At 36.0% G+C, this 26,309-nt stretch overlaps 3 protein-coding genes across 8 annotated transcripts in view; 1 reads left to right on the forward strand and 2 right to left on the reverse strand.

The window, feature by feature from the left end:
- The window catches only part of ETFDH (electron transfer flavoprotein dehydrogenase), a 31,741-nt gene extending 24,899 nt beyond the window's left edge, over positions 1-6,842 (reverse strand). Inside the window, exon 1 of one of the 2 annotated variants that reach the window (XM_015063684.3) lies at positions 6,631-6,842. In XM_015063684.3, the coding sequence (XP_014919170.1) occupies positions 6,631-6,664 (34 nt within the window). In that variant the 5' untranslated portion in view covers positions 6,665-6,842. The remainder of the gene's footprint in view (positions 1-6,630) is intronic. The other variant, XM_053216773.1, reaches the window with a different exon arrangement.
- A 166-nt stretch (positions 6,843-7,008) lies between these two features.
- CB1H4orf46 (chromosome B1 C4orf46 homolog) lies at positions 7,009-11,658 on the forward strand. The gene is made up of 2 exons (XM_015063686.3): positions 7,009-7,558; positions 9,271-11,658. The coding sequence occupies exons 1-2, from the start codon at positions 7,373-7,375 to the stop codon at positions 9,424-9,426; spliced, it is 342 nt and encodes a 113-aa protein (XP_014919172.1). The 5' UTR covers positions 7,009-7,372; the 3' UTR covers positions 9,427-11,658.
- Positions 11,659-15,384: 3,726 nt separating this feature from the next.
- RXFP1 (relaxin family peptide receptor 1) overlaps positions 15,385-26,309 on the reverse strand; it is a 139,165-nt gene continuing 128,240 nt past the window's right edge. For all 5 annotated transcript variants that reach the window (XM_053216777.1, XM_053216776.1, XM_053216778.1 and 2 more), the window contains 4 exons: positions 25,176-25,405; positions 22,703-23,113; positions 21,511-21,729; positions 15,385-19,642 (listed from right to left, as the gene is read on the reverse strand). In XM_053216777.1, the coding sequence (XP_053072752.1) occupies positions 19,341-19,642; positions 21,511-21,729; positions 22,703-23,113; positions 25,176-25,405 (1,162 nt within the window). In that variant the 3' untranslated portion in view covers positions 15,385-19,340. The remainder of the gene's footprint in view (positions 19,643-21,510; positions 21,730-22,702; positions 23,114-25,175; positions 25,406-26,309) is intronic.

Raw genomic sequence — 26,309 nt, forward strand, 5'->3', positions numbered from 1 at the left:
GACAATGCAGGCAAACTAGGTTTTATGGTCAGCCTTTTAAAAAATTAACTCTCCCATATGGCAGTATCTTCTGAGAGCCTCAAAAATGTACCTATACTTTAAGTTAGAAAATAGAAATAAACAGAGGTGTGCAAAGATTTATCTGCAATAATTTTCTTTAAACCTCTGTTGTCCTAAAAACTTCAACTCTACCTCCTCCCCCCCTTATCTGAAGCAGATACTCTAACACACCAAACATCATAGAAAGATAGAAGCAATTAGGTGGGAATTTCCCTATTTCCTTGGCAACAACTTCTAATGTAATCTGTATTTGTATCTACTCTTTGTTCATTCTCTTAGGTTATAATAGATGTCGTTTCCCTTCACTTAGATTAATCCTTCCACCTGGATGATGAGGCTTATCCCTCCCATACTTGTAGGGACATCCCTCCATCTGAGGCCTTCCCTTTGACCTGTATCTTCAATTTCAGTCTCTCTTCTCCGGTACTCTTCTTCATAATTTTTCCCATTATAAAAAAAAAAAAAAAAAGGGGACAGAGAATCCTCCCTTGGGAATAGCCCTGAAAAATATAAAAACTTGTATTTGGAGCTATAATAATTAAAAGTCTGTTATAGGAGAAGGGATAGAATAATCAAAGGAAAAGAATAAAGAGTTCAGGATTTGATGTCTGATAAAGATGCCATTTCTAATCAGGGAGAAGAGATGGTTACTCACTAAATCATCAAAGATAGGGAGACAGTCATTTGGGAAAAAAGTGTACCTTTTTCTTCCTATCAAAATGAATTCCACTTGGCCTATAATTTTAACAGAAAAAGTCAAAGTATAAAAGATTATGGTGATACAGCCACAGATTATTTGCTTCTCTGCTTCTGAGTGTAAGTTGCAATTAGTTACTAGCTTCCCACAGGTAGAGCATGAAAGGGAAAAATATTACTTTTACAGTGGAGAAATATAGCAGACCCTTTAACCAAATGATCAAGTTTAACATTACTGGCAATAAAATATGTTGGTAAAACATACTCCCTGATAAGATAAGAAGAGCTCTTCACCTATGTGTCATACTTCCCCCAAAATCTATAACCTCAGTGTAATTATGAGAAGTCAGACAAATTCAGATTGAGGAACATTCTACAAAATGCCTGGCTAGTACATATCAAAAGTATGAAAGACAAGAAAAGACAGAGGAACTATCACATTGAGGTAGACTAAGGAGACATGACAACTAAAAGCAACGTGGTGTCCTGGATTGGATCCTGGAACAGAATAATAAAATCCAAATAGAGTCAGTAGTTTAGTTAATAGTATTACATCAATATCAATTTCTTAGTTTTGATAATTATACTATGCTTTTGTAAGGAGTTAAGCTGGGCAAAGGGTATATGGGAACTCTGTTATCTTTACAATGCTTCTGTAAGTGTAAAATTATTTAAAAATACAAAGTTAAAAGATTAAGATTATGGTGATACAAAAGTTAACTCAAAAAGCTTCAAAGACCCAAATGTGAGAGCTCATACTATAATTTTTTTTTAAATATGGGTATAAATCTTTGTGACCCTGGATTAGACAAAGGTTTCTTTGCTATGATACCAAAACCACAAGCAACAAAAGAGAAAATAGGTAAACTATACTTCAACAAAATAAAAACCTTTTATCTTCAAGGGATGCCATCAAGAAAGTGAAAAGATAACTCATGGAATGGGAGAAAATATTTGCAAATCATATATCTCATAAGGGACTTGTATCAAGCATATATAATAAACTCATCTCTAATAATAAAAAGACAACCAGATTAAAAAAGAGACAAAGGATCTGAATAGATATTTCTCCAAAGGAGATATATAAATGGCCAATAAGCACATAAAAAGATTCTCAACATCATTAACCATCAGGGAAATACAAATCAAAACCACAATGAGACAATACTTTATATCCACTAGGAGGGTTATAAGCAGTAAGAGGGATAATAACAAATGTTGATGAGGATGTGGATAAACTGGAACCCTCATACACAACTGGTGGGAATGTGAAATGGTGCAGCCACTTTGGAAAACAGTCTTCCAGTTCCTCAAAACCTTAAGCATAGAATTTCTATGTAGCTCTCCCCTAGGTATATACCTAAGACAAATGAAAACACACAAGAGCTTGTACATGAATCTTCACAGATGCATAATTCATAACAGCTAAATTATAGAGAAAATCCAAATGTCTGTTTGTGGATGGAAAAAGGTGATATATTCATACAATGGAGTATTATTTAGCAACAAAAAGAAATAAAGTAGTGATATATGCTACAATATGGTACACTTTGAAAACATATTGCTAAATGAAAGAAGCCAGCAGGGAAAGATCACGTATAATAGAATTCCATGTATATGAAATATCCAGACTAGACTAATTTATAGAGACAGAAAATAGATTAGTTGTTGCCTAGGGCTGGAGAGGTTGAAGAGTGACTGCTAATGGTGTGAGGTTTCTTTTTAAGGTGATGAAAATGTTCTGAAATAGACTGTGGTGAGGGCTGCACAACTGTTATGTTTGTATTAAAAGTCATTGAGCTGTGTATTTTAGATGGTGTGATTGTATGGTATGTGACATATCTCAATAAAACTATTATTAAAAAAAGAATATTCACAACCACACACAATAAAGATTATGAGAAAAACACTGGAAAATTTTTTTCTAACAGAGATGTGGGGCAAAAGGATCTCTCATCCATTGCTAATGGGAATGCAAAGTGGTACACTTTGGGAGATGGTGTGGCATTTCTTAACAAAGCTCAACATGCTCTTAACAAATGATCCAGCAATTGCACCCGTTGGTATTTACCCAAATGAGTTGAAAATTAATGTCCACACAAAAACCTGCAGTCAAGCAAGAGGAGTAAGCTCTAGAGATCTGATGTTCAACACTGTACCTATAGTCAACAATAACATACATTTAAACATTTGTCAAGAGGGTCTATGTCATGTTAAGAGTTCTCATCACAATAAAATAAAAGAAAGAAAATGGCCAATATTAAAAACAAAGCCCTTCACATGAATGTATAGTGGCATTATTTATAATTGTCAAAACTTGGAAGATGTCCTTCAATAGGTGACTGGATAAACAGATACACTGGGGTGCATCCAAACAATAGAATATTATTTAGCACTAAAAAGAAATGAACTATTAGACATGAAAAGACATGGAGGAAACTTAAATGCATATTAAAAGAAGGCAATCTGAAAATGCCAGTCTACATACTGCATGATTTCAACTACGTGACATTCTATAGATAAAATTATAGAGACATTACAAAAAAATCAGTGGTTGCCATGGGTTCTGGAAGAGAGAAGAAGGGATGAATATGTGGAACACAGGGGATCTGGGGGTAAACTATTCTATACAATAATGTAACTAATGGTGGATACATGTCACTACACATTGTCAAATGCACATAAAATGTACAATACAAAGAATGAACTCTAATAACAATGTATCAAAATTGGTTCACCAATTGTAACAAATGTACCGCCAATACCAGATGTTAATGGGGAATGGGGGAAAGTTATATGGAAACTCTGTGTATTTTCTGCTCAACTTTTCTTTAAACCTAAAACTGCCCCCCCAAAACTAAGTTTATTAATTAAAAACAAAACAAATAGAAAAGGGCAACATGGAAAAAAGCAGTGGTTAAGTGCATAGGTTTTGGAGTCTGTTTACATTGTGTTTGAATTCATTAACAGCAACGAAACATTCAGCATGTTATTCTAACTCTGCTCACCCCATCAGCTCTAAAGTTTAGGGTCAATCTTTGCCTTGGAAATACTATGATATATGATCTAGTATAACTCTTACAAAAAGCAAGGGGCTAATACATATTTGATAACTAAATAGATATCTTCCTAGTTACAATTTTCACTGTAATTTGCAGGAACCTGCAAATCTGTGGTTTAATTTCCAAAAAGTAACTTGGGTTATACAGCGATAACAATAATAATGAGGCCTTTCCTGGTTTTTAACTTGTCTCTTATAAGGAAGCATCTATCTGCAAATGAACAAGTTTCTTTTTCTTTTAAGATTTTATTTTTAAGTAAACTCTACACCCAATGTAGGGCTTGAACTCACACTCCCGATATAAAGAGTCACATGCTCTGTGCTGATAGCGCAGAGCCTGATGCTTGGGATTATCTCTTTCTCTGCTCTCCCCTGCTTGTGCGTGCCTGCGCACTCATGTGCTCTCCCTCTCTCAAAGTAAATCAACTTAAAAATTAAAAAACAAGAATTTTCAATTTTAATACATCTTATCCTTCATGACCTTATAAAAATTGTGGGGCAGCTCATCCCCATTTACAGTAGATAAATAGGAATTCAGATGATCCCACTCAAGCTCAGTCTCAATCCTTCCAACATCAGTCAAGCTCTGAGACTATGATTGGATTTGGAATGATTTGTGAATGGAAACTGTGCTGTGATGAAAACAAGATTTTTTTTTCCTTTCTTTTCTAATTACATGGAGAGATAATTGCCTGGCATAGTCTAATTACTTTTTAGTACCTAATTGTAGAACTAGCATATTTTTATGATTTATTCTTTCCAATAAAATATTTTTTTAAAGCAAAAATCTGGCCTCAGAAAATCAATAAGTAAAGATTCTGGGAAACAGGAAGGAAAGAGATGTATAGTGGCTGAACTCTAAGGACTTTTAAACACTAAAAAATATCTTGGGGCACCTAGGTGGCTCAGTCGGGTAAGCATCTGACCTTGGCTCAGGTCATGATCTCATGGTTGTGGGTTCAAGCCCCGGGATGGGCTCTGTTCTGACAGCTTGGAGCCTGAAGTCTATTTCAGATTCTGTGTCTCCCTCTCTCTCTCTGCCCTTCTTCCACTTGTGCATGTGCTCTCTCTCTCTCAAAAATAAATATTAAAAAAAATGTTTTTGATAATCTTAAAAAAAGAGTGGCAAGGAAACTAATTTTCTCTACTTACAGAGGCATACTAAAAATTTTAATATTGGGAATAATGTTTTAATTATTAGGTAACTTTTCACATATCCTAAATCTTGAAAAAAATGTATCTAAAATACATAAATAAAGATATTACAGGAGAATTCAGTTCTAGAGTTCAGTTCAAATAGAGCATTATCATTATTCAAAAGAATATTTATTAATTATTTGTATTATTAAAAGATATTAAAAATCTTTGTTTTGTGATGAATTGTAGTTTAGTGTATAGAAGTTATCATTTGCTGCTGCAAACTGTTGACCTGGTATCAGACAAAACTAATTCTATTGCTTACATAGCCAGTGGTTTTCTTGAGAATATTTGGAATTGGGTAGTTTGATTTTCCCCAGGGGATAAAAATTAAAAAGTCATGACCTTTACTCTTTTTCTGAAAACAAATCTGGTACTCCACTTTAAACATCTGAACCATTAGGCAACTTGGCTGAATTTTGGTAGAGAAGGTCAAAAAGTCCATTGAACTCATAACATCACTGCCAACACATTTGTGTCCATCTCTTTGTTGCCAGTAGTGCTAACACTGAGCTATGAAAATGGCAATGATTTAAGTATCCATGGAAAATGGAAATGCTGATTGTGGTGGAATTTGGTTAAGGCTTGGCCCAAGAATAGTTTCAGCTAAATTAGGCAGTAGGGTAGATAGCATCTGACTACTTTGATATTCCACAAAACATAAAGCATATCTACACATTAGGTGTAGTAATACATGTATGAGTAACAGGAACTTTAAACAAAATTCTAATTTAACATATGGTAGCCAAATCTGACAAAATTCTACTTTCATAAAATGTACATAATAAGAACATCGTTGAATCTGCAGTATGTATACTTGTTTATTCCATAACCAAAAATTAAATAAAAGATAAAAAAATTAAGACAACTGTGAGAAAATTCAAGATTCTGCAGTGAAGTTTTTTGAATTTTTAAACTTTTTTTGTTTTTAAGTAAAACCAACCAAAGACCATTCAACTGCATTATTATTATTATTATTTTTACTTAAGAGAAAGGTAAGGTAATGAGGTATTTTCACAAATCATCATGATGGTTCTAGGAGCACCCATAACACGGTAAGCCTCTAATTTTAGACAATGTAGAAAAATTTCTGGCTCCAGATGTAATCTGGTGACTTGGGGCAGCACATGGATGTTAATCATGATGTGACAGATCGGACTTCAAATTCTTAAGAATGGACTAGGCTGGGTGCAAAGACGAAAGTCAGTACACGACCAAGAAGAAAAACTGTGCAAATATTATTTTATCCATTTAAAACAATGCAACATATAACACCTGAGCTATGGGATAAGAGTTTTAGGACCAGGATTTGGGAATATTCGGTTCAGGAGTCCACCGGAGGGTCATGTTGACAAGGTTCCTCAGCCCACGACCTTTAACCTAGTTGTTAATTCTTCCAATTGGGGCAACTCAATGGGGAGGAATTTAGGGTCCATTACCAGGCGCAGACAGCGTGGCCTTCGTCTTAGTTTAACCAGTGAACGCCAGGAGAGCCGGAGGAGAGAGGTAGGTGTCCAGCCGCACCCCCCCCTCCCCCGCCCCAGGTGTGGCCCTGTCCTTTTCGCCCTGACTCCTCGACCTTCCTCCATTTATCCCCGCCCGGAGTTCTCTCTCACCCGGGCAGGACAGCTTGGCTAGCGGCACCAACATATTCACTGTTCCCAGGACTGTCGGTGGGACACAACGGAAGGGCTGTCTGTGGCTCGCCGCGGGCGCTGGACCTCTAGGCCGCGGGGGGCGCCATCACCTGCCAAGAAGGAGCAACACCTCCGCTGAAGTTTGCCTAGAGTCCGGCCCAACACTGTAGCTTCACCGTGTTCCCGCCTCTTTCTCGCTCTGCGCCGGCGCCACGCATGGACGCGATGGCCAGCAGAGACTTCCGGGTCACGTTCCGAAAGAGGAAAAGGAAAGAGACTCTAAGTCCCAGCCCGCCCCCGGCTTCAGGCTGAGGATTGGTTCTGAGTTTGCGTCTCACCAAAGCGTTGTGAGGCCTCCGAGGGCTTGTGAGAGAGACCCACAGATCCGGTAGTGTAACGCGCTCGCATCAAAAGCAGTGGGAGGCGGTGCGATGCATACGGCGTTCTGGGAGTTGTAGTCCTCTGCTCAAGCGTCTTCTGAGCCTGACTGGAAGTTTGCGCAAGAGCGTTGAGCTACCCAAGGTGAATTAACTGACATATGATTGGCTGTCCCGAAAAAATGACTGGTATCCGCGGATTTGGCTAGAGACCCACTAGAATACTGGGCGGGATTGCGGCCGGGAGGAGGCGGGGCTTCTGGGCGTTGGGCGCGAGCAGTTTGAAAGACTGTTGGTGTCGGTTCGGCTGCTAAGGTCGGATTCCGCAGTCCCAGTCCCGCTCAATGGCAAACCCTGAGGACGTGCAGATTTCTTCGCCGCCCCCGCCACCTCCTTCGTCTCCCTCGTCTTCAGACGCCTCGTCAACATCTTCCCCCGGCGTCCCAGTGAGTTTGGGCTGGCCAGTTCCAAGCAGAAGCAGCAGCCGAACAGTGGACCCCCTGGAGGAAGTGGAGCTGCAGATCGGAGACGTGAGTGTTGGTAGACAGGTCCCCACTCAGCCCTTTTTGGAAGACAGACCTTGGCGGTGCAAGGGAGAAAAGGACCAGGAGTCCGCGCACTCAGTCCGGCGCGTCTCGCGCTTCTGCCCTTTCAGAGTATGGGCTGGGGGATGGGTTGAGTAAACTGGCGACCCAAGGCCCTTTGTCCCCCATCTATGAGGATTCCGCCTTTAGATTTAGTGTTGAGGAATAAGGGGTTATCCCTCCACCGCCCCACCCCTATTTTCTTTTAGTCTCGCCTTCTGGTTTCAATCACCCTCTGTAACCTGAAACCGTTCTGCTCTACTGCGCCGAATTGTGCAGGCGGTGTCTGTGCTCTCCTTGTTGGCTGTTGGTGCTTAGAATCAGGCTGTGATTTCTTTCCTTGGGACTTAAGATCCCGCTGCTCTAGTTGGCCACCTGCCAGAGCCAGCTGGCAATGCTATTATTGTCTGTTTTAGGCTTGCTGTGCGCTGGACCCAGTTTGGAGGGATTACTTAACTGCTCTTGTAGTCTAGATTGGGTTTCATTAAAGGTTAGGTCAAAAACCCCTCCCTATGATTGCTAGAATGCATAGTATGGTTTCTGTTGAATTGCGAATTCCCAGTGGCGCGCGCACCCACCTACTCACCCATCACCGGAGTTTCAGTATAAAAAGACTCTTGGATGGGTCAAGTGAATGAGGTATGTAGGGTGTGATCCTCCTGGGAGAACTTTGTGGAATAGACCCTGTTGTGCAGACTGGAAACTGGATAATGAACTCGATTATCTTAACAAGTATTTGTTTGCTTGTTTAAAGATGACTAAAATGGTGAACAAAACAGTGTTTTTGCTGAACAAGACTGGTTTCAAGAGAATATGTAGACTGGACTGCTGATGTGTTAGTGTAGGAACAGTGTTATTCTATATTATAGGTGAAGAAAACATTTCTGTATGCTTGATTTTGTTCATTTTGATTTTGTTCATATATGTCAGCTCAGAGTATCTATTCTTTGTTGTATATATTTTCATGGTTTAAATAGCGTTCACAGGTAAAATTAGTGGAGCGCTGCCCTTGTTACTAAATATCAGTGAGTTTTTTATTTTTTAGTGAGTTGTTTATGATGAAGTAAGTCTGTAAGTCCATCTTCAGATACTTCTGGTCCTTAGTGTCAAGGGATCCAAGTCCTCTTGTTGAGTTAAATGAGATTCTAGTGTATTTTTTTTTTTTTACTTTCTTTTTTCTTTTTTTCTTTTAAAGATTTTTTTTTTTTTTTTTAAGTAATCTCTACACCCAAAGTGGGACTTAAACTCAACCCCCAGATGAAGAGTTTCATGTTCTATGGACTGAGACAGCTAGGCACCCCTAGTGTATTTTCAGTTAAAAAAAATACTGATTTGTTATGTTTGGTGCATAATGGATGCCTTTCCAGCAGACATATTTCCTCAAAGCTTACTTCATATGAAAGAATTTCTTGGGTTCCCTGAAAGAGCTGGTATTTTCGTTTGAAGATTTTTTTGTTACTTTTAAGGAAAATAACTTAGGCAATGGAGTCAAGGTTTTAAGCTATTTTTAGACTATTTATAAAATGAGATGAAAATCTTAAAAATAAACTTCTGTTGTTTCTTTTTTCTTTCTTTCCTTCCTTCCTTCCTTCCTTCCTTCCTTCCTTCCTTCCTTCCTTCCTTCCTTCCTTCCTTCCTTTCTTTTTTTTAAATTTCAGGCAGCATTTTCATTAACCAAACTTCTTGAAGCCACATCTGCAGTATCAGCTCAAGTGGAAGAGCTTGCCTTCAAATGTACAGAAAATGCACGTTTCCTTAAAACATGGAGGGACCTCTTGAAAGAAGGTTATGATTCTTTGAAGCCTGACAACTGATTTGGCTGTGTAATAATTCCCTCTTCCTCATTGATGATATTTGCACGTGTACCATAAGTATAAGGTAGTCTCCAGTAGTTCTGTGTATTCAGAATGAAATTTTTTTGGTTTCCTTCACTTTTGTGAAAGCAGAATACTGATGTTATATTTGATGTTGGCAATATTTATCTTTAAATACTTTCTGTCCTCTAAACTTTCATAGAATCTTTTATGGAAGTTAATTTCATCAGTGGATATTGTTATCTATAGTTTTAATGGCAGAAAAAAAAAATAGTTAAATCATTATTCTATTTGATTTGCAAGAAGATGCCAAGAATGCCAGAGTTTGAAGTTGAGCTTTATTTTATAGACCTAGGGAGGTAACTTTAAGGCTACCAATGTTGGCCCAGTGCCACTAGGCCAAGGTCCCTGGAACTAATGATTGTGTCTTGTTTATCTCCAGCACCTAGAACAACTGTGTCACACAGCAATCAGTAAATGTTTGTTGAATAAAAGAGTTGACAGTACAGTTAAAAGCTGTTTTTTTTTGTTCCTGTTTTTACCATGAAAATTGTAATTGTTTTTCTAAAAAAGTATTTGACTCAGAACCTCACTGACTTGAAGGAATACAATCTCTCTCTTTTTTTTTTACAAGAATTTGAACTTTGAGGACAACTTTTTAAAATATATGATAAATATTGTTTTATCCTTTATGATGCTTTCTAAAAAGCTTTTATTTCAGAAAATGAAAGCCTGTCTAGAAAGAATGTTTATAGTTTTTCCTTGTTTATTTCTCAGGTTAACTCTTTTTGATGTTGTTGTATGTTTGGTTGTTCTCTTTAAAGTGCCTTGTCAAAATTATGGCTCTGTACTATTACTTTTTGAGCTTTGCACATAATAATTTAAATTCTAAATATGATTCTAAAGAAATTACTGTGTTTTTAAGCCAACAAATTTAAATGATGTGATTGCTTGCATATAATTTGACTTTATTGACAACGTTCTACTTTACTTGTTCCATATCTTATATTCTCTCTGTCTCTCTTTGGTGGTTTGTGTCGACAATTAAGCCAACTAATTTTCCGTAATTTCTAGACATCTTTGATAATGCATCTTAGTTCTTTGTAGATACGGAGTTGTGTACAGATACGTATTCTAAAGACCCACAGTGGGGTTATGAAAGGGGACAAACGGATGGGCAAAGAATAGTTTCATTGAGTATATTAGGTCATAGTTCTTGGTCCCCTTTTTTTTTTTAATTTTTTCTTTTTAGTTAAAGATAACACAAATGGTGTGCTTCTATACCAAAGAGATACTTATTTTCATATTAGAAAAATATTTTTCTTACATGTCACGAAAATTGCAATTTTAAAATGTATAAAAATAAACTTGTTCAAAGCAAATTTTATTTCCATTTCTTTGGGTTCATTATTTTAAAACTTTTTATTGAAATATTTCGAACATAACAGGAAAAGTGAATGATTAAAGAATATATCCCTACCATACAGATTTAATAAATATTAGCATTTGGGGCAGCTGGGTGGCTCAGTCTGTTAAGCGTCCAGACTTCAGCTCATGTCTTGATCTCACAGTTCGTGGATTTGAGCCCCGCATCGGGCTCTGTGTGGACAGCACAGATCTTTGGCTCTTCTGTCCCTCTCTCTCTCTCTGCCCCTCCCCCGCTTTTGCTTTCTCTCTCAAGAATAAATAAACATTTAAAAAAATAAATAAATGTTAGCATTTGGCTATACTTTCTTCAGATCTATGTTTGTAAATGTCAGATACATTTGAAACTTTTGCTACCTCTTTGATCCCACTCCTTCTCTCCCCAGAGGTAACCATTGTCCTGGAGGTGGTGTATATTCTAGTTTGTGTTTTTATGTTTTTAATACATGTGTATGTTTTCAAAGCACTACAAAATACTTTTTTGTGTATGTGGTAGCTAGCCTCCAGATGGCCACAATGGTCACCCTCCTGGTATTCATGCCCTTGTATAGTCTCACATGTTGAATAGTGCTGACTTTAATAACTACTAGGAGATTGAAGAAATGCAGTGTGTGATTTCTGAGGCCATACCTTTGTCCATTTTTCTATTAGGTTTTGTCTTTTCCTTATCAATTTGTAGGTGTTCCATATATTGAATACTAACTAATGACCTGTTCTCTGTGTTTCAACTACCTATTGTAGCTTGTGGTTTATCTTTGTATTTGAGTGTGGAGTTTTCTTAAATAAAGGCTTTTAATTTTAATGGAATCTTACCAATTTTTCATAATAGTGCTTTCTGGGGCTTGTATAGGAAATGTCATAAAGATACTCTCCTTTATGTCTTTCCAAAAGTTAAATTTTTGTTTTTAATGTTGAGGTGTTTATTCGTCTGATTAACTTTTGCTTATGGTGCGATTTTGGGATCTTGTTTATTTTTGTATGTCTGTTGCTGTTCCTTCAAGTATCAGTATTTCAAATGCTACATCTGTCATTCAATTACCCTGTAAGTGTTTGGTTCTGAGCTCCATATTGTATTCTGATTTATTTGCTTAGCCCTATGCTAAGGTCCCCTATAACTTTTTCTGTTATAGCTGTATCATAAGTTTGATCTGTACTACTTTGATTTTTGTGTGTGTGACTTCCTCTCCCCACCATGTATGTTTTTATGATAGAAAAGAAGAACCATCTTAGTTGATTCATAATTTTGTTGAATTGTAGTCAGCTTAGGTTAACCCCTGATTTCAGGAGGTGAGGCTTCTGTGGACACTTTCGGTTCATTCCTCATCACTAAAACTCATAGCTGCTAGTGTCAGGAGTCTGGTATCCCCACAGCTCAGCTCTGTTGACAGTTTTTGTTGTCATGTGTGGCCCACAGAGAAGTTCATCTTATTTTTAACAGTGGCTTTTTAAAAAAGCATCCCTTTTTGTATTTCTTTTTGCTCTGCTTCATGGCAGGTGTTGGGGAAGAGCTCAAAACATAAACATTTACTTAAAGACTTAAGAAATTGTTTTCTTAACTAAGTAGCTCATTACCAGTTCTATATACACCTTAGAGGAAAACTCAGTATTTTGATGTAATTAAAAGCCTCAAGAGGTTGGGGTGCCTCAGTGGCTCAGTCAGTCGCTGGAGTATCTGACTCTTGATTTCAGCTTGGGTCATGATCCCATGATCCTGCTCAGCACAGAGCCTGCTTGGGATTCATTCTCTCTCTCTCTCTCTCTCTCTCTCTCCCTCTCTCCCCCTTTGCCCCCCTCTGTCGTTTGTGCTCTCTCTCTTAAAAAAAAAAAAAAAAGGCCTCAAGAGGGTAAAAGTCACTGTAATGAAATTTTTAGTATTACAAATAATGTGTTTCAAAAATTCTGAGTTAGGCACTATGCTAGGAGATTTATAAGCATTATTTAATACTAACTTTTGAGGAAAGTGATGTTGTTTCTGTCTGTAGAGACAGAATAGGAAGTAAGCTGAGATGAAATTTGCCTGTGGGTCTCTTACACCAAAATTAGTATTCTCTCTCTCTCTCTCTCTCTCTCTCTCTCTCTCTCTCTCTCTCTGCCCCTCCCTCGCTTGTGTGGTCTCTCTCAAAATAAATAAATAAAAACAAACAAAAAGTTTGTTTTTGAGAGAGAGAGGGAGACAGAATCCCAAGCAGGCCCTGCACTGTCAGCACACAGCCCGATGCGGGGCCCGAACCCACAAACCATGAAAGCATGACCTGAGTTGAAATCAAGAGTCAGCGCTTACCTGACTGAGCCACCCAAGAGCCCATAGATTAATTTTTTGAGAGCTCTAAATATGGATAAAAATCACTTGAACAAATTACAACTGGAGGTATAGAAACTTGTTAGAAGGTTATTGCAAATATGGCAACAATACATGATGTCCACACAAACTAAGGTACTGGAAATTGGGATAAAGCCAAGTGGATAGATTTAAGAGTTGTTTTTTAGGTAGAATAAAGGTAGGGCTGGGTGATTTGATATGATGGATAAAGGAGAAGGAAGAGGTAAAGACTGATTCTAGGATTTCTAGGTTGGGCTTTTGGTACCATTCACTAAGACAGGGTCTCAAAGGACTCTATAGGTTTTTGAAGATTAAGCTGTTGATAAGATAAGGTGTCAGTACAGAGTCTTAGTAAGACAGAGTCCATAATGATGAAGGAGCATAAGGCAAGCTGAAGGCAAAGCTCAAGCTAAGAATAACAATCCCCCGCCCCCAACCCCTCCTACTCACCTGGTGGGATATGTGTGACATTCCTCAGGCACTCTTGGCTGCCCAAGAAAGAACAAAGGAAAGGGGGAAACAAATGGTTAACTGATGGAGATCATAGTCCTGCAGGATATGAGTTTCCATTAGTTTATAAAAATAGAATTACCCTACAACCTAGCAATAGCACTATTAGGAATTTATCCAAAGGATACAGGAGTGCTGATTCATAGGGGCATGTGTACCCCAATGTTTATAGCAGTGCTATCAACAATAGCCAAATTATGGAAAAAGCTCAAATGTCCATCAACTGATGAATGGATAAAGATGTTTTATACATATATATATATATATATATATATATATACACACATATATATACACATACATACATATATGTGTATATATACACATATATATGCTATACATGTGTATACATATAATATATACATTTTATATATATATATATATATATATATATATAATGGAATACTACTTGACAATGAAAAATAATGAAATCTTGCCATTTGCAACAACATGGATGGAACTGGAGGGGATTACACTAAGTGAAATAAGTCAGAGTAAGATACGTTTTCACTCATGCGGGATTTGAGAAACTTAAGACTATTGGGGAAGGGAAAGGGAAAAAATAATTTCAAACAGAGAGGGAGGCAAACCGTAAAAGACTTAAATACAGAGAACAAACAGGGTTGATGGAGGGACGGTGGGGAGGGAAAAATGGGTGATGGGCATTGAGGAGGACACTTGTTGGGATGAGCACTGGGTGTTGTATGTAAGCAATGAATCATGGGAATCTACTCCCAAAGCCAAGAGTACACTGTATATACCATTTGTTAGCTAACTTGACAATTATATTAAAAAAAAAAGTCTTCATAAATTATAGGAAAAAGGCAATCTTATAAATAGCTTCATCTCCAAAAACCTATAGATTCAGTTTCCTGGAGCCCTAACATCACCCTCCCCTCCATAGTGATGTGGGGAACAAAGACAAGAAGGAAATGATATGCATAGTTAAATTTCTTTATAACCTGCAGCCCATTGACAAATTCTTGAGGTAAATACAGAGTATGTGTAACATTTCTCCAGGACTCTCTACTATCTTAATGTCTTACCAGAGGGAAAACAACCTAAGCTTGACAATAGCAAGGCCTCTGGTATCTTTAGCATATGAAAGTCCTTTTGAAAGCCTCCCTTTTTGCCTTTACCTCTCCAAACTACATAGCATATAATCAGTCACTCTTCACAACCCCAGTGCATCTTTTTCTGCCCAGGAGTCCTATCCCAGTGCTTTAATAAAATCACCTTTTTGCATCAAAGACATCTCAAGAATTCTTTAATGGCCATCAGCTCTGGACCCCCACCACTCTAAATCCCCATCACATAATGTATATGAAACAGCCAGAGAGATATTCAAATGTTAATGTTTAGTGGGCAGTTGTATGCATAAGTTAATTGAAACCATAGAAATAGATAAGGGGAGCCTGGGTGGCTCAGCTGGGTAAGCATCCAGATTCAGCTCAAGTCACGATCTCATGGTTTGTGGGTTCAAGCCCCACGTCAGGCTCTGTGCTGATAGCTCAAAGCCTGGAGCCCACTTTGGATTCTGTCTCGGTCTCTCTCAGCCCCTACCCTGCTCACGCTCTTTCTCTCTCTTAAAAATAAACATTAAAATAAATAAAAACATTAAAAAATAAAAAAAAAATAAACATTAAAATCTTTTGTTTTAAAAAGTCTTAAGAAAAGATAAGAAAAGGATTTAAAACAGTAAATGAGGCTTCTAGTGAAAGATTTTTATTTAAAAGAGGAGTACATTGGGGTGCCTGGGTGGCTCAGTTGATTAAACATCCAACTCTTGATTTCAGCTCAGGTCATGATCTAATAATGGTTTATGGGTTCAAGCCCCACGTCAGTCTCCACACTGACAGCACAGAGCCTGCTTGGGATCCTCTCCCTCTGTCTCTCTCCCTCCACCACTCATTCTCTCTCTCTTTCAGGAAATAAACTTTAAAAAAAAAAGCATTAAAAATTCAATGTATTTTTGAAGTCTCTTAGAGTGGTTCACTCCATCACATTCAAGTATCAATTTACTTATTACTTAGGTAAGCAGTAAAATGCATGGACTTGAGTATTCTGGCTGCATATATCTCTTTCTTATTTGTTTTCCTTCAATTTTATCAATATCTAAGTTGCTAAAAGGCAGTAATTGCTTTGTGAGGGATTAGGTAGTAGCCAAATGCATTAGGAACCCTTAAACTGAAAATAGTAAAAAAAAAAAAAAAAAAAAAAAGTTGAAGTCTTCCTGGTATTTATTTTTAAATTTTAAAATACTTTGGTTTAACTTAGAGGCATTGATTTGACCTAGAAGCATAGGTCATGAGTTTTGGACCAAAGTTATTTTTGCAAGAAAGAAAACCATAACTTCTATCTGCGTTAACTTAGTGCTTCTATTGCACCTTCCTTCGAAGTTAGTAGGAACTAGTTATGTGGTATGCCAGTAATTACTTACCAAAATAAGTTAAATAGAAGTTACCCTATTTGGAGAGGTGGAAGAATGGAAGAGTGAGTAGCCTGAATAAACAGGAAACTAAATGGCTTCTAGAAAATTATTGGAAAATATTTTAATGCTAAAAAGTTGTTTCAGATTATTTTGTAAATTCATGCATTTCTAAGACCCTTAAACACAGGTTATGATCATGATTTTTGTAGTATTACATTTTATCTATCTTGTCTTCATAATTATTGCTTTTTTTTTAGAAATTATTTTTAAGAAAAATATTTTTCTTCTAATTTTTTAATGTTTATTTTTGACAGAGAAAGAGAGAGAGAGAGAGAGAGAGAGAGCAAGTGCGGGGGAGGGGCAGAGAGAGAGAGGGAGATACAGAATCCAAAGCTGGCTTCAGGCTCTGAGCTGTCAGCACAGAGCCTGACATGGGGCTTGAACTCACAGACTATGAGATCATGACCTGAGCCGTAATCAGATGCTCAACCAACTCAGCCACTTTTCTATTGTAATATTTATTAGCAATAAGATTTAAGAATAACAAATAATCCCAAAATAAACTTATGAGAATTTAAATATTTTTGGTTTTGTGAGCTTTAAAAATTATATAGTTTCAATAGTTAGAGAATTGAATATTATAAGCAGAACTATAGCTTTCTATTATTTTCTGATTTTTTGTTGGAAGTGTAACCATATTCCTCATGTAGAAAATTTATTGTCATTATTCCAAGTAAGAACAAAAAGGACTCAAAGTAATCCATGTTTTTAATAGATGTAAGTTTCAGGTAACTTACTTTCCAAAGAAATCTATACAATTATATATTCAATAAATACATTTCTGATTCCAGTAATTTCATGTGTTAAACATTTTTAGTGTATTTAAAACTACCTGAAAACATTTTGTTCCTATTTAAAGGTTTCAAATTAACTAACCCAAAAAAATTCCAATAGCTCAGTTAGAGACCAGAAGAATAAGTGGCCAAAAAGTTAGTATCTTATGAACTGACTGGCCATGCAAAAGGAAGGTAAATCCATCTCTTGATGACAGCTACTTTGTCTTTGAAGTAAAACATGTGCATGCAGACCTTTCCTTAAGTTCCTGAATCATTTCATTGCATTCTAGCTCTTCTTTTTCCCTTTAACTGCTTTATTGAGATCTAATTCACAAACCATAAAATTCACCCGTCTAACATCTACAATTCAGTGGCTTTTTGCATTTTCACAGAGTTGTTTATCCATCACCACAATCAATTTTATAACTTTTTTTGTCCAGGAAAATACTCTGTACTTCTTAGGCAGCATCCTTCTGACCCACTCACCCCCAGTGACCTCTAATCTATTTTCTATCTCTATGAATTTGCTTATCCTAGATATTTCATGTAAGTGGAATCATATGGTATTTGTCCTTTTGTGTTTGGGTTATTTGATACTCATCACATTGTAGCATGTGTCAGAACTTTATTATTTCTTATAAATGGCTTTAGCCATTGTATGTATATACCACATTTTGTTTTTCTGTTTATTAGTTGATGGGCACTTGAGTTGTTTCCATCTTTTGGCTACTGTGAATAATGCAATGAGCATTTGTATACAAGTGTCTGTTTGAATCCTGTTTTCTATTCTTTTGGGTTTACACCTGGGAGTGAAATTGCTGGATCATATGTTAATCCTATGATAAGCTTTTGAAGAACCACCACACTACTGTCTATGATAACAGCTGCATCATTTTACATTTCAACCAGCAATGCAGAAGGGTTTCAATCTCCACATCCTTGTCAGTATTTGTTTTCTCTTTTTTTCTTTGTCTTTTGTTGTTTTAGTTACAGCCTTTTTAGTAGGTGTAAAGTGTAATCTCATTGTGGTTCTAATTTTCATTTTCCTAATGATTAGTGATGTTGAGCAACTTTTCAAGTGCTTATTGGCCATTTGTATATCTTGTTTGGAGAAATGGCTTTTTAAGTTCTTTGTCCACTTTTAAATTGGCTTGTTCATCTTGTGTTTGAGTTGTAGGAGTTCTTTATATATTCTGGATATTAAAACCTTCTCAGATATATGATTTGCAAATATTTTCTTCCATTCTGTAGGTTGTCCTTTTACTTTTTTAAAAAAGATTTCATTTTTAAGTAATCTACACCCAACGTGGGGCTCGAACTTATAACCCCGAGATCGAGAGGTACACTCCACTGACTGAGCCAGCTAGGCGCCCCGTCTTTTTTACTTTTTTGATAGTGTTGTTTGGTACACAAAAGTTTTTAATTTAGATGAAGTCCAATTTATCAATTTTTTCCCCTTTGTTGCTTATGCTTTTGTTGACACACCTAACAAACCATTGCTAAATCCAAGGTCATGAAGATTTACTCATATGTTTTCTTCTGAGAGTTTTGTCTTATTTTTAGGTTGTTGATTAATTTTGAGTTAATTTTTATATATGGTGTAAGGTAAGGGTCCAATTTCCTTCTTTTGCATGTGAATATCCAGTTGTCCCAGCATCGTTTTTTGAACAGACATTACTTTCCTCATTTGATTGTCTTGGCATCTTTGTTGAAAATTAGTTGACTGTAAAATGCTTTTTTTGAGTTTATCAGAATATCTTTTTTCATAGAAATAGATATCTTGTACTACCTCTCAAATGTACAGCAACTTGAGAGGTAAGATGAATTTTTAAAACAAAATATTTTGCAAACAATCAGACATTTTCTCATTTCTCATTTTTCATTACATTGAGTATTACAAAACCTTAAGCCTTTATTTAAAAGTGTCCATGATTATTATGTTTGCTATGTGCACGACAGATAAAGCTCTACCTTCATCTAAGAGCTGTATCTATTCTGTTGTAGCTAAACATAATTTAACATTGCAAATTGAAAAGATTCCATACTATTCTATACTTCCAGGTTCTATACTTGCAGAAATTTACTGCAGTGCTATACACATAGTGGGTACTCAATAAATGCCTAGTAAAAGAATGAATGAGTCTTTCTGAAATAGATTTCTCTTAATTTCCTATGCAAAATATGTACCAATATATACACATTATCAGTATAATTTATTTCCCTTTATATGGGCATCAGTCACTTTGATTTTTCCCAGATAACCTCATGTCTTTGTAATGGTTTTATCTCAGCCATTATAAATTATTAATTTTGTGGCATTCATTTTATACTAATAAATCCATCACGAAGCATCCCATAATATTCTCTGTGTAGAAATGGGTTTCAAAGTCCGTTATGAATAGGAATTGAGTCTAGTTGATTGAGAAATTAGTGACAATTCACAGGGGTCTGTGAAAAGAGCTGGCTTTATTAACTCAGGTGGCATCTCCTGCAGCGGCCACATTTCTACCCAGATGAAAGACGGAGCATATGTTTTCTGACTTCCTTTGCTGTCAATAGATCTTCTTTTTCTGTAGTTATACCAAAACTGATGAATCATTTCCTTGAATGGTCTTGTGGTCAGAGTATACAGAATTGGGTTCAAAGCACTGTTGATAGGCAGAATAAAAATCACTACCCAAGAGGTTATGGTACCTGAAAGAGAAAAATGTGATAGTTTTAGTGTTTGTGGATGTTTACAAGGTATAGAAGCCCCTTTTCCTTGTTTGTCCCCCAGTCCTCTTTTGAGTCTTAATTTTTTCTCTTTGATGTCACATAATTAAATACCAAATCTAATGTGTTTCCAGAACGTCTTTCCAGGGTGTCAGTGTTTGAAGGGAGTGCTGGTAGAGCAAAAAAACAGGGTTCTTTGCTAAGTAGCTTTCCTTGAATACATCAACAAAAGTATTCCATTAGGTAGAACCATTTTCTACCAAGTGATTACATATTATTGTGATATGATTCCATTTTAGGAAAAATAATATTGTTTAGCATCCAGATCAAACCTTTCCCAATATTTTAATTGCTGGATAGAACATATAGTATTTCTCAGAATATACAGTCTTTAAAAGATTTCTTTCTGCTATTTTTTTGGTTTTAAAAACAGGTATGCATTTTTAGGCTTTTGACTAGATATTTATTTCAGTAAAAAAATCTTTGGCTAAACTTATCTTAAAAATCACTGTAGTACATAGGTAACTCATCATATTTGCTATTATAATTTTACTGATGCTATTTTCCTTCTTTGTTGCTTATGAAATGTAAGATAATATCACCCTAACCATGGGGTAAAAAAAATTAAAATTGTATGTTCATAAATTTTAAGAATGTGAATATATATTGTATTACAATTAATAGCATTTTGGACACTTTTTTATTGTAGTAAAATATACACAAAGTAAAATTTATCATTTTAATCAGTTTTAAGTGTGCAGTTCAGTGGCATTAAGTACATTCATATTGTTGTACAACCATCACCACCGTCCGTCTCTAGAACTTTTTCATCCTCCCAAACTGAAACTACACATCTATGTAAACAATAACTTTTCATGCCCTTTCCCTCCCAACCTGATAACACATTCACAAACTGCCTCTATGAATTTGACTATCCTAGTTACGTCATATAAGTGGAATCATACAATATTTGTGTTTTTGTGACTGACTTATCTCACTTAGTATAATGTCTTCAAGGTCCATTCATGTGGTACCATGTTTCCGAATTTCCTCCCTTTTTAAGGCTGAGTAATACTCTTTTGTGTGTATAGGATACATTTTGCTTATCCATTCATACATTGATGGACACGGGTTATTTCTACCTTTTGGCTATAGTGAATAATGCTGCTATGAACATAGGTGAACCAATGTCCGTTTGAGTTCCTGCTTTTAATTCCTTTAACTCCCAGAAGAGAAATTGCTGGGTCATATGGTATTTCTATGTTTAATTTTTTGAGGAACCACCATGCTGTTTTCTGTAGCAGCTGTGCTATTTTACATTCCTACCAGTGATGCTCTAGTTTCTCCAAATCCTCACCAATTTTTGCTACTTTCTGTGTTTTTGATAATAGCTATCCTAATGAGTGTGATGTACATTATTTTTAAATACCAATAATGCATTCTTCAATCATCTTTCACACTCTGGCATCATGCTCTCTAAATTGCTATGTATTCTAGGAAGAAAAATGTCTTATGTTCTCAAAAAAAATGAAGTAAATATTTGATAATCATTTTCACCTGTTTGGTCATGTTAAGCATGGGATTATCAGAATTACAAAGCATAGAGTGTTATTTATTTGAGTTGTTCTTTGCTTCAATGGTAATAGGGTTTTGGGGCATTTATGGAAATAATTGAACAGCTTACTCCTGGTAAACATTTGATTGATGAACAGAGCCTAAGGTACATATAACTCTGACTTATAATTCTTAAAATGAGTTGATGTTAAGGATCTTAATTTTCTTTCTTGGAGGAACACTGCAGAAAGAGACTTGTTATTTCTTTACAGAAAGAAAAAAAAAAAACATTGTACCTGGTATTTCTACCTGAAGCAATGAAAGAAATTTCAGCACAAAAATGGGTATCCAGCATAATGCATCAGTAAATACAATAAAGAAAAACCGTTTGGCAAGGATCATCTCTTTTTTAACTTGATTCCGTATTTCAGTTGCTGTTATGGCACTTTGATGAATGCTATAAAACATGCTTCCATAAGAAAAAACTATGATGATAAATGCTGCCAAGTTAATACCTATTTAGAACACAAAGATTATTATTAATGTGATGATCATTCTTTCAAAACAAACACACATACTCTTAGCTGATTGTGAACAACATGTGTTTTGTTTTTTATAAGAATTATGAAGAAAAATAATGATTTTTAAAAAAAATTTGAAGTTTTGTTGAACTAATGTGGAATGAAGAAATTTTAATTTAAAAATGCATATTAGGGCCCCCTGGGTGGCTTAGTCCGTTAAGCATCTGACTTCTGCTCAGGTCATGATCTCACAGTTCGTGTGTTTCAGCTCTGCAACAGGCTCTGTGCTGACAGCTCAGAGCCTGGAGCCTGCCTCAGATTCTGTGTCTCCCTCTCTTTCTGCCCCAACCCCGACAGGCCCGCGTGTACTCTCTCTCTCAAAAATAAACATTAAAAAAATCAAAAATGGCATATTAAAATGAGAGTATAGTGATTCAGTGAATATCCTGGGCCTTCTAAATTAATCTTTATAATTTTTTAAAATAATTCAATTAGTGTATATATATATATGTGTGTGTATATATATATATATATATACACACACACACATTTTTTTTAATTTACCCCTGAAACATTTTTTACAGTATGTCTATTTTCAAGCCACTTGTATGTCTATTTTCAAGCCAAAGACTTGTGTGGGTGGCTACTCTGAGTTTATTTATCTTATAAGGGCAAAGAGTTAAATATGTATTTTGTTTAGTATTATTAGGGTGAATGCATGAACTACAAGTATTTACTGTTTTGTCTTTTATTAAGGAGCATGTTGGAATTTATATAAGAAAGTGGTAATTCAGGGGGAAAAAATCCCTTTAGGGGATTCTGACAGAATCCATCCCCAATGTTGATGAGAAAAACTGGCTAGAAGTTCTGAAATAAAAATGTATAAACATTAGAAGAAATAATGAGATTGAAAATGTGATTTATTCTAATATTTGAATGAAAGGGCTTATAATACACAGTTTCTTACCGAGAAAAATTGCCACGGAGTAAATCTGAGCTCCAGTACTTTCTGTGTCTTCTGAATGAAGAGGGAAGCACACGCCATTGGTGCCATAGTAGTTTTTGAAAAATTCCTTATTGGTCAATGGAATGAAAGCCACGATAAACCCAGTCATCCAAATGAGAATCAGAACTGTAATTGTTCTGCATTTTTTAGGTCTTAAACATCTAAAAGGATAGACAATGCAGATATATTTTTCCAGTGTCAGAAACGTTAGAAGTAACACTGATACTTCTGTGGATAGAATGGCCAAAGATCCTACAATCTGACAGTGAATGCTCTCCATCCACAGCTGCGCGTGCTTGTTGTATTCTCCACGAAACTTGAGATCGAAGGCTCCAATGACAAACAAATATATTCCCATTAGGCAGTCAGCACCTATAGGATCAGTAAATGTTGCGAATTTAGAGAAATAAGTAAGTATAATAGAATTAATGACAAACAGTAATATTTTTAGTATTAGCAAAAAATACCTAATTTACTTCTATTTTGGGGTGAGGTAATTTTTTTTTAATGTTTATTTATGTATTTTGGGAGAGGGAATCCCAAGCAAGCTCCATACTGTCAGCACAGAACCCAAGTAGGGCTTGAACCCGTGAACCCCAAGATCATGACCTGAGCCTGAAGTCAGATGCTTAACTGACTGAGCCACCCAGGTGCCCTTTGGGGGGAGATAATTTTTATTCTAACAATTTGTTTATGGATAAGGACCTTTTCATCAGCTCTATTCAATACGTACTCTTATAGCACCATCAACAGCTAATTATGTAATGATTTCTCTGTTTTTGTTTTTGTTTTGTTTTGTTTTTTGTTTTTGTTTTTTCTAATTTTCAAGTCTGTGTGAGCAGGGATATTGTGTATTTTGTTTTCCATTCTGGTCCCATCACCTAGAAGTGTTGAGTAAATGAATTAAATGCAATTATGTTGAGCGTTTGATTAGGGACCAATATGGGGATGTTGTTATTTGGATCCCCTCTTCCAGTGAAATGCTCCCAGCTTAACATGCTAGGGATATCATCCAAAATCCTAGAGAAAGTAATTCAGAAATTGCTGTGATAGACTAATGACTATGAATTTCGGGGTCTATAATTTAGAAGAAAGGAATAATTAAGAAGTGCTCTGTAGTCAGTATAATTTTGGAGGGCTTAAGTTATTTACCCAGAGCTGGTCTAAGCAAACCTGTTCTCTCTGATTCTCTCTTCCATTTTTACATCTTTCTCTGTCTCTTTTTAGGCTTTGCCATCCCCCAAATCAGTTGTCAATGTGATGCACTACTTGGTGATTTTGCTTTTTAAATGAACATTTCATGTCAGAGAGTAGGTGAGATTTTTTTTGACTTTATAAGCATTCTATACAAACCTTCCAAAAATCACATCACTGTATAAATCATAAGGCTGGCCCTAATCCTTAAATATTGCTTTGATATTCTAGCCTTCACCAGGGAAATTTAGCATACTCAAAATTTTGTAGTTAATGATACAACGTAGTAAACAATTTCTGAGTTCTATTTCTTAGATAGCTTGCAGTGAAAAAAACAATTAGATGTTAGACTTTGAATGAGGCTGGGGGTAAGACATGGACAGCATGCGTAAAGTAGAACATTGTATAGATTGATACTCACTGGAGAAAATATGGACCACTTGACCCACACTATAAAAAACCTGAGGACTGGTCTTGCTTATTTTTCTTTGTAGTCCTCACTTAACATAATACCTCGCAATCACATTTCAAAAACTTAAAAATATTTAATTCTACCTAAAAACATTTTATTATTTAAATATTTCAAATTATGGGGGTGCCTGGGTGGCTCAGTCAGTTAAGCATCTGACTTCGGCTCAGGTCATGATCTTACGGTTCATAGGTTTGAGCTCCACATCGAGCTCTGTGCTGACCGCTCAGAGCCTGGAACCTGCTTCAGATTCTGTGTCTCCCTCTCTCTCTCTGCTCCTCCCTGACTAGTGCTCTGTCTCTCTCTCAAACATAAATGTTAAAAAAATTCTTTTAAATATTTCAAATAATGAATGGAAAAGATTTTAGTAGCTCAGAGACCAGAAAAACAGCCATCAGTTAAGTCAATGTCTATATCTGGACATGCAAACAAAACGGTAAATACACCCCTGGATGTAAAAATTAAAGGTTGCCATATTATTCACAGTAAAATATTTTACCTGCTTTAACAAAATGTCTTCAGAGAAGAAAACCAATGAATGACAGCTTCTTTAATATGTATAAGGTAATTGAATTTTCTTGTTTTAAAAACGTATTTTCTTCTCACTAAAGGAATTTCATTTTCATTGCAACGAATGTGAACACAATATATAAGCAAAAAGGAGAAAGACTTAAAATCTCATAATTCCACCACTCTTTTTACTCATTTTTGAATAGCAGTGCTTTCATATATTGCAAAAGTGTAATTCCTCTTCAACCAGGAAATACTCACAGCAGAGAGAAATGATTGACATGGCATGCAGTCTGTTCTCAGACCTGATATAAGGTCTCATACAAATGACAAAGACGTTTCCAAAGCATGTGACTGCAGATACAACCCAGACAAATACCCTCTGAATAATGCTTGCCAAGAGGTTCTCGAGAGATGAGATCCCATCAGTGTTTGGTTTACAGCTGCGAACATGTGGTGCATACCCACAGTACTGGAATTTCTTAAAATATCTGATGAACAAAGCGAGAGTACAAGAAGAATTTACCTTTAATTCAGTGCCATTATACATTAATATTTCTTTCCTACATTTTCTCAATAGAAAGAAAATATCTTAATATGAGACTCACAGGAATGTAAAACATTAAGGACACTAAGTGAACTTGATTTCACTGTAAAAGAGTTTGAGGGTCAGAGCAGCAAGTGGCCATCATGAATATACAAGTGTTAGGCGTGTCTTGAAACATAAACAAGCCGTTAGCATGTGATCAAGAGAATTAAAGGAAACTTTTATTGCATTTTTAGTGTTTAGTACAGGTGAGTGCATTGTTACACAGCTCCTATTGTTGCTGAAACCAGTCTAGCCCTCCGGGGAAGAGACAGCCATATGCTTTCTCCTTTATGCTTCCGTGGCTTTTCTACTATATAGTTATGTGATCTGTAACTACGTGTTAACATGCTTATCTCTCAACCAGATTTTGGTACCTAGATGAGTGTTCAATAAGTTTTGTTGAGTTAATTCTTTCATTAATAGACTAATCTTACTGATAAAGTCGATCAATAATTATGACTGTTACCACCAACACCAACACCACGTATTCAGCATCTTCGTATCAGGAATAAATTCTCCAGTCAACTCCATGGGACAGGTATTAACATCACCATAGAAGGAGATGAATATTCAATGGAGGCAAATTATTTGCTGTGAAATTTCTAATAAATGTAGAAATTGAAGTTCAAATCTAATTAGAGCTTTAGAGTACATAGCTCTAAAGCTATGTACTCTGGCAAAAAAATAGAAATGATCTTTATAGTATAGACAGCTGTAGCAATACAAGATAAAAGCATGTCAATCACAGTATATTGTCCTATTGTTTAACCCTTCCTTCCTGAGTCCCTTAGATCTGATATGGTTTC

The sequence above is a fragment of the Acinonyx jubatus genome, chromosome B1, assembly GCF_027475565.1.
Source record: "Acinonyx jubatus isolate Ajub_Pintada_27869175 chromosome B1, VMU_Ajub_asm_v1.0, whole genome shotgun sequence".
In the NCBI taxonomy this organism is placed as follows: Eukaryota; Metazoa; Chordata; class Mammalia; order Carnivora; family Felidae; genus Acinonyx; species Acinonyx jubatus.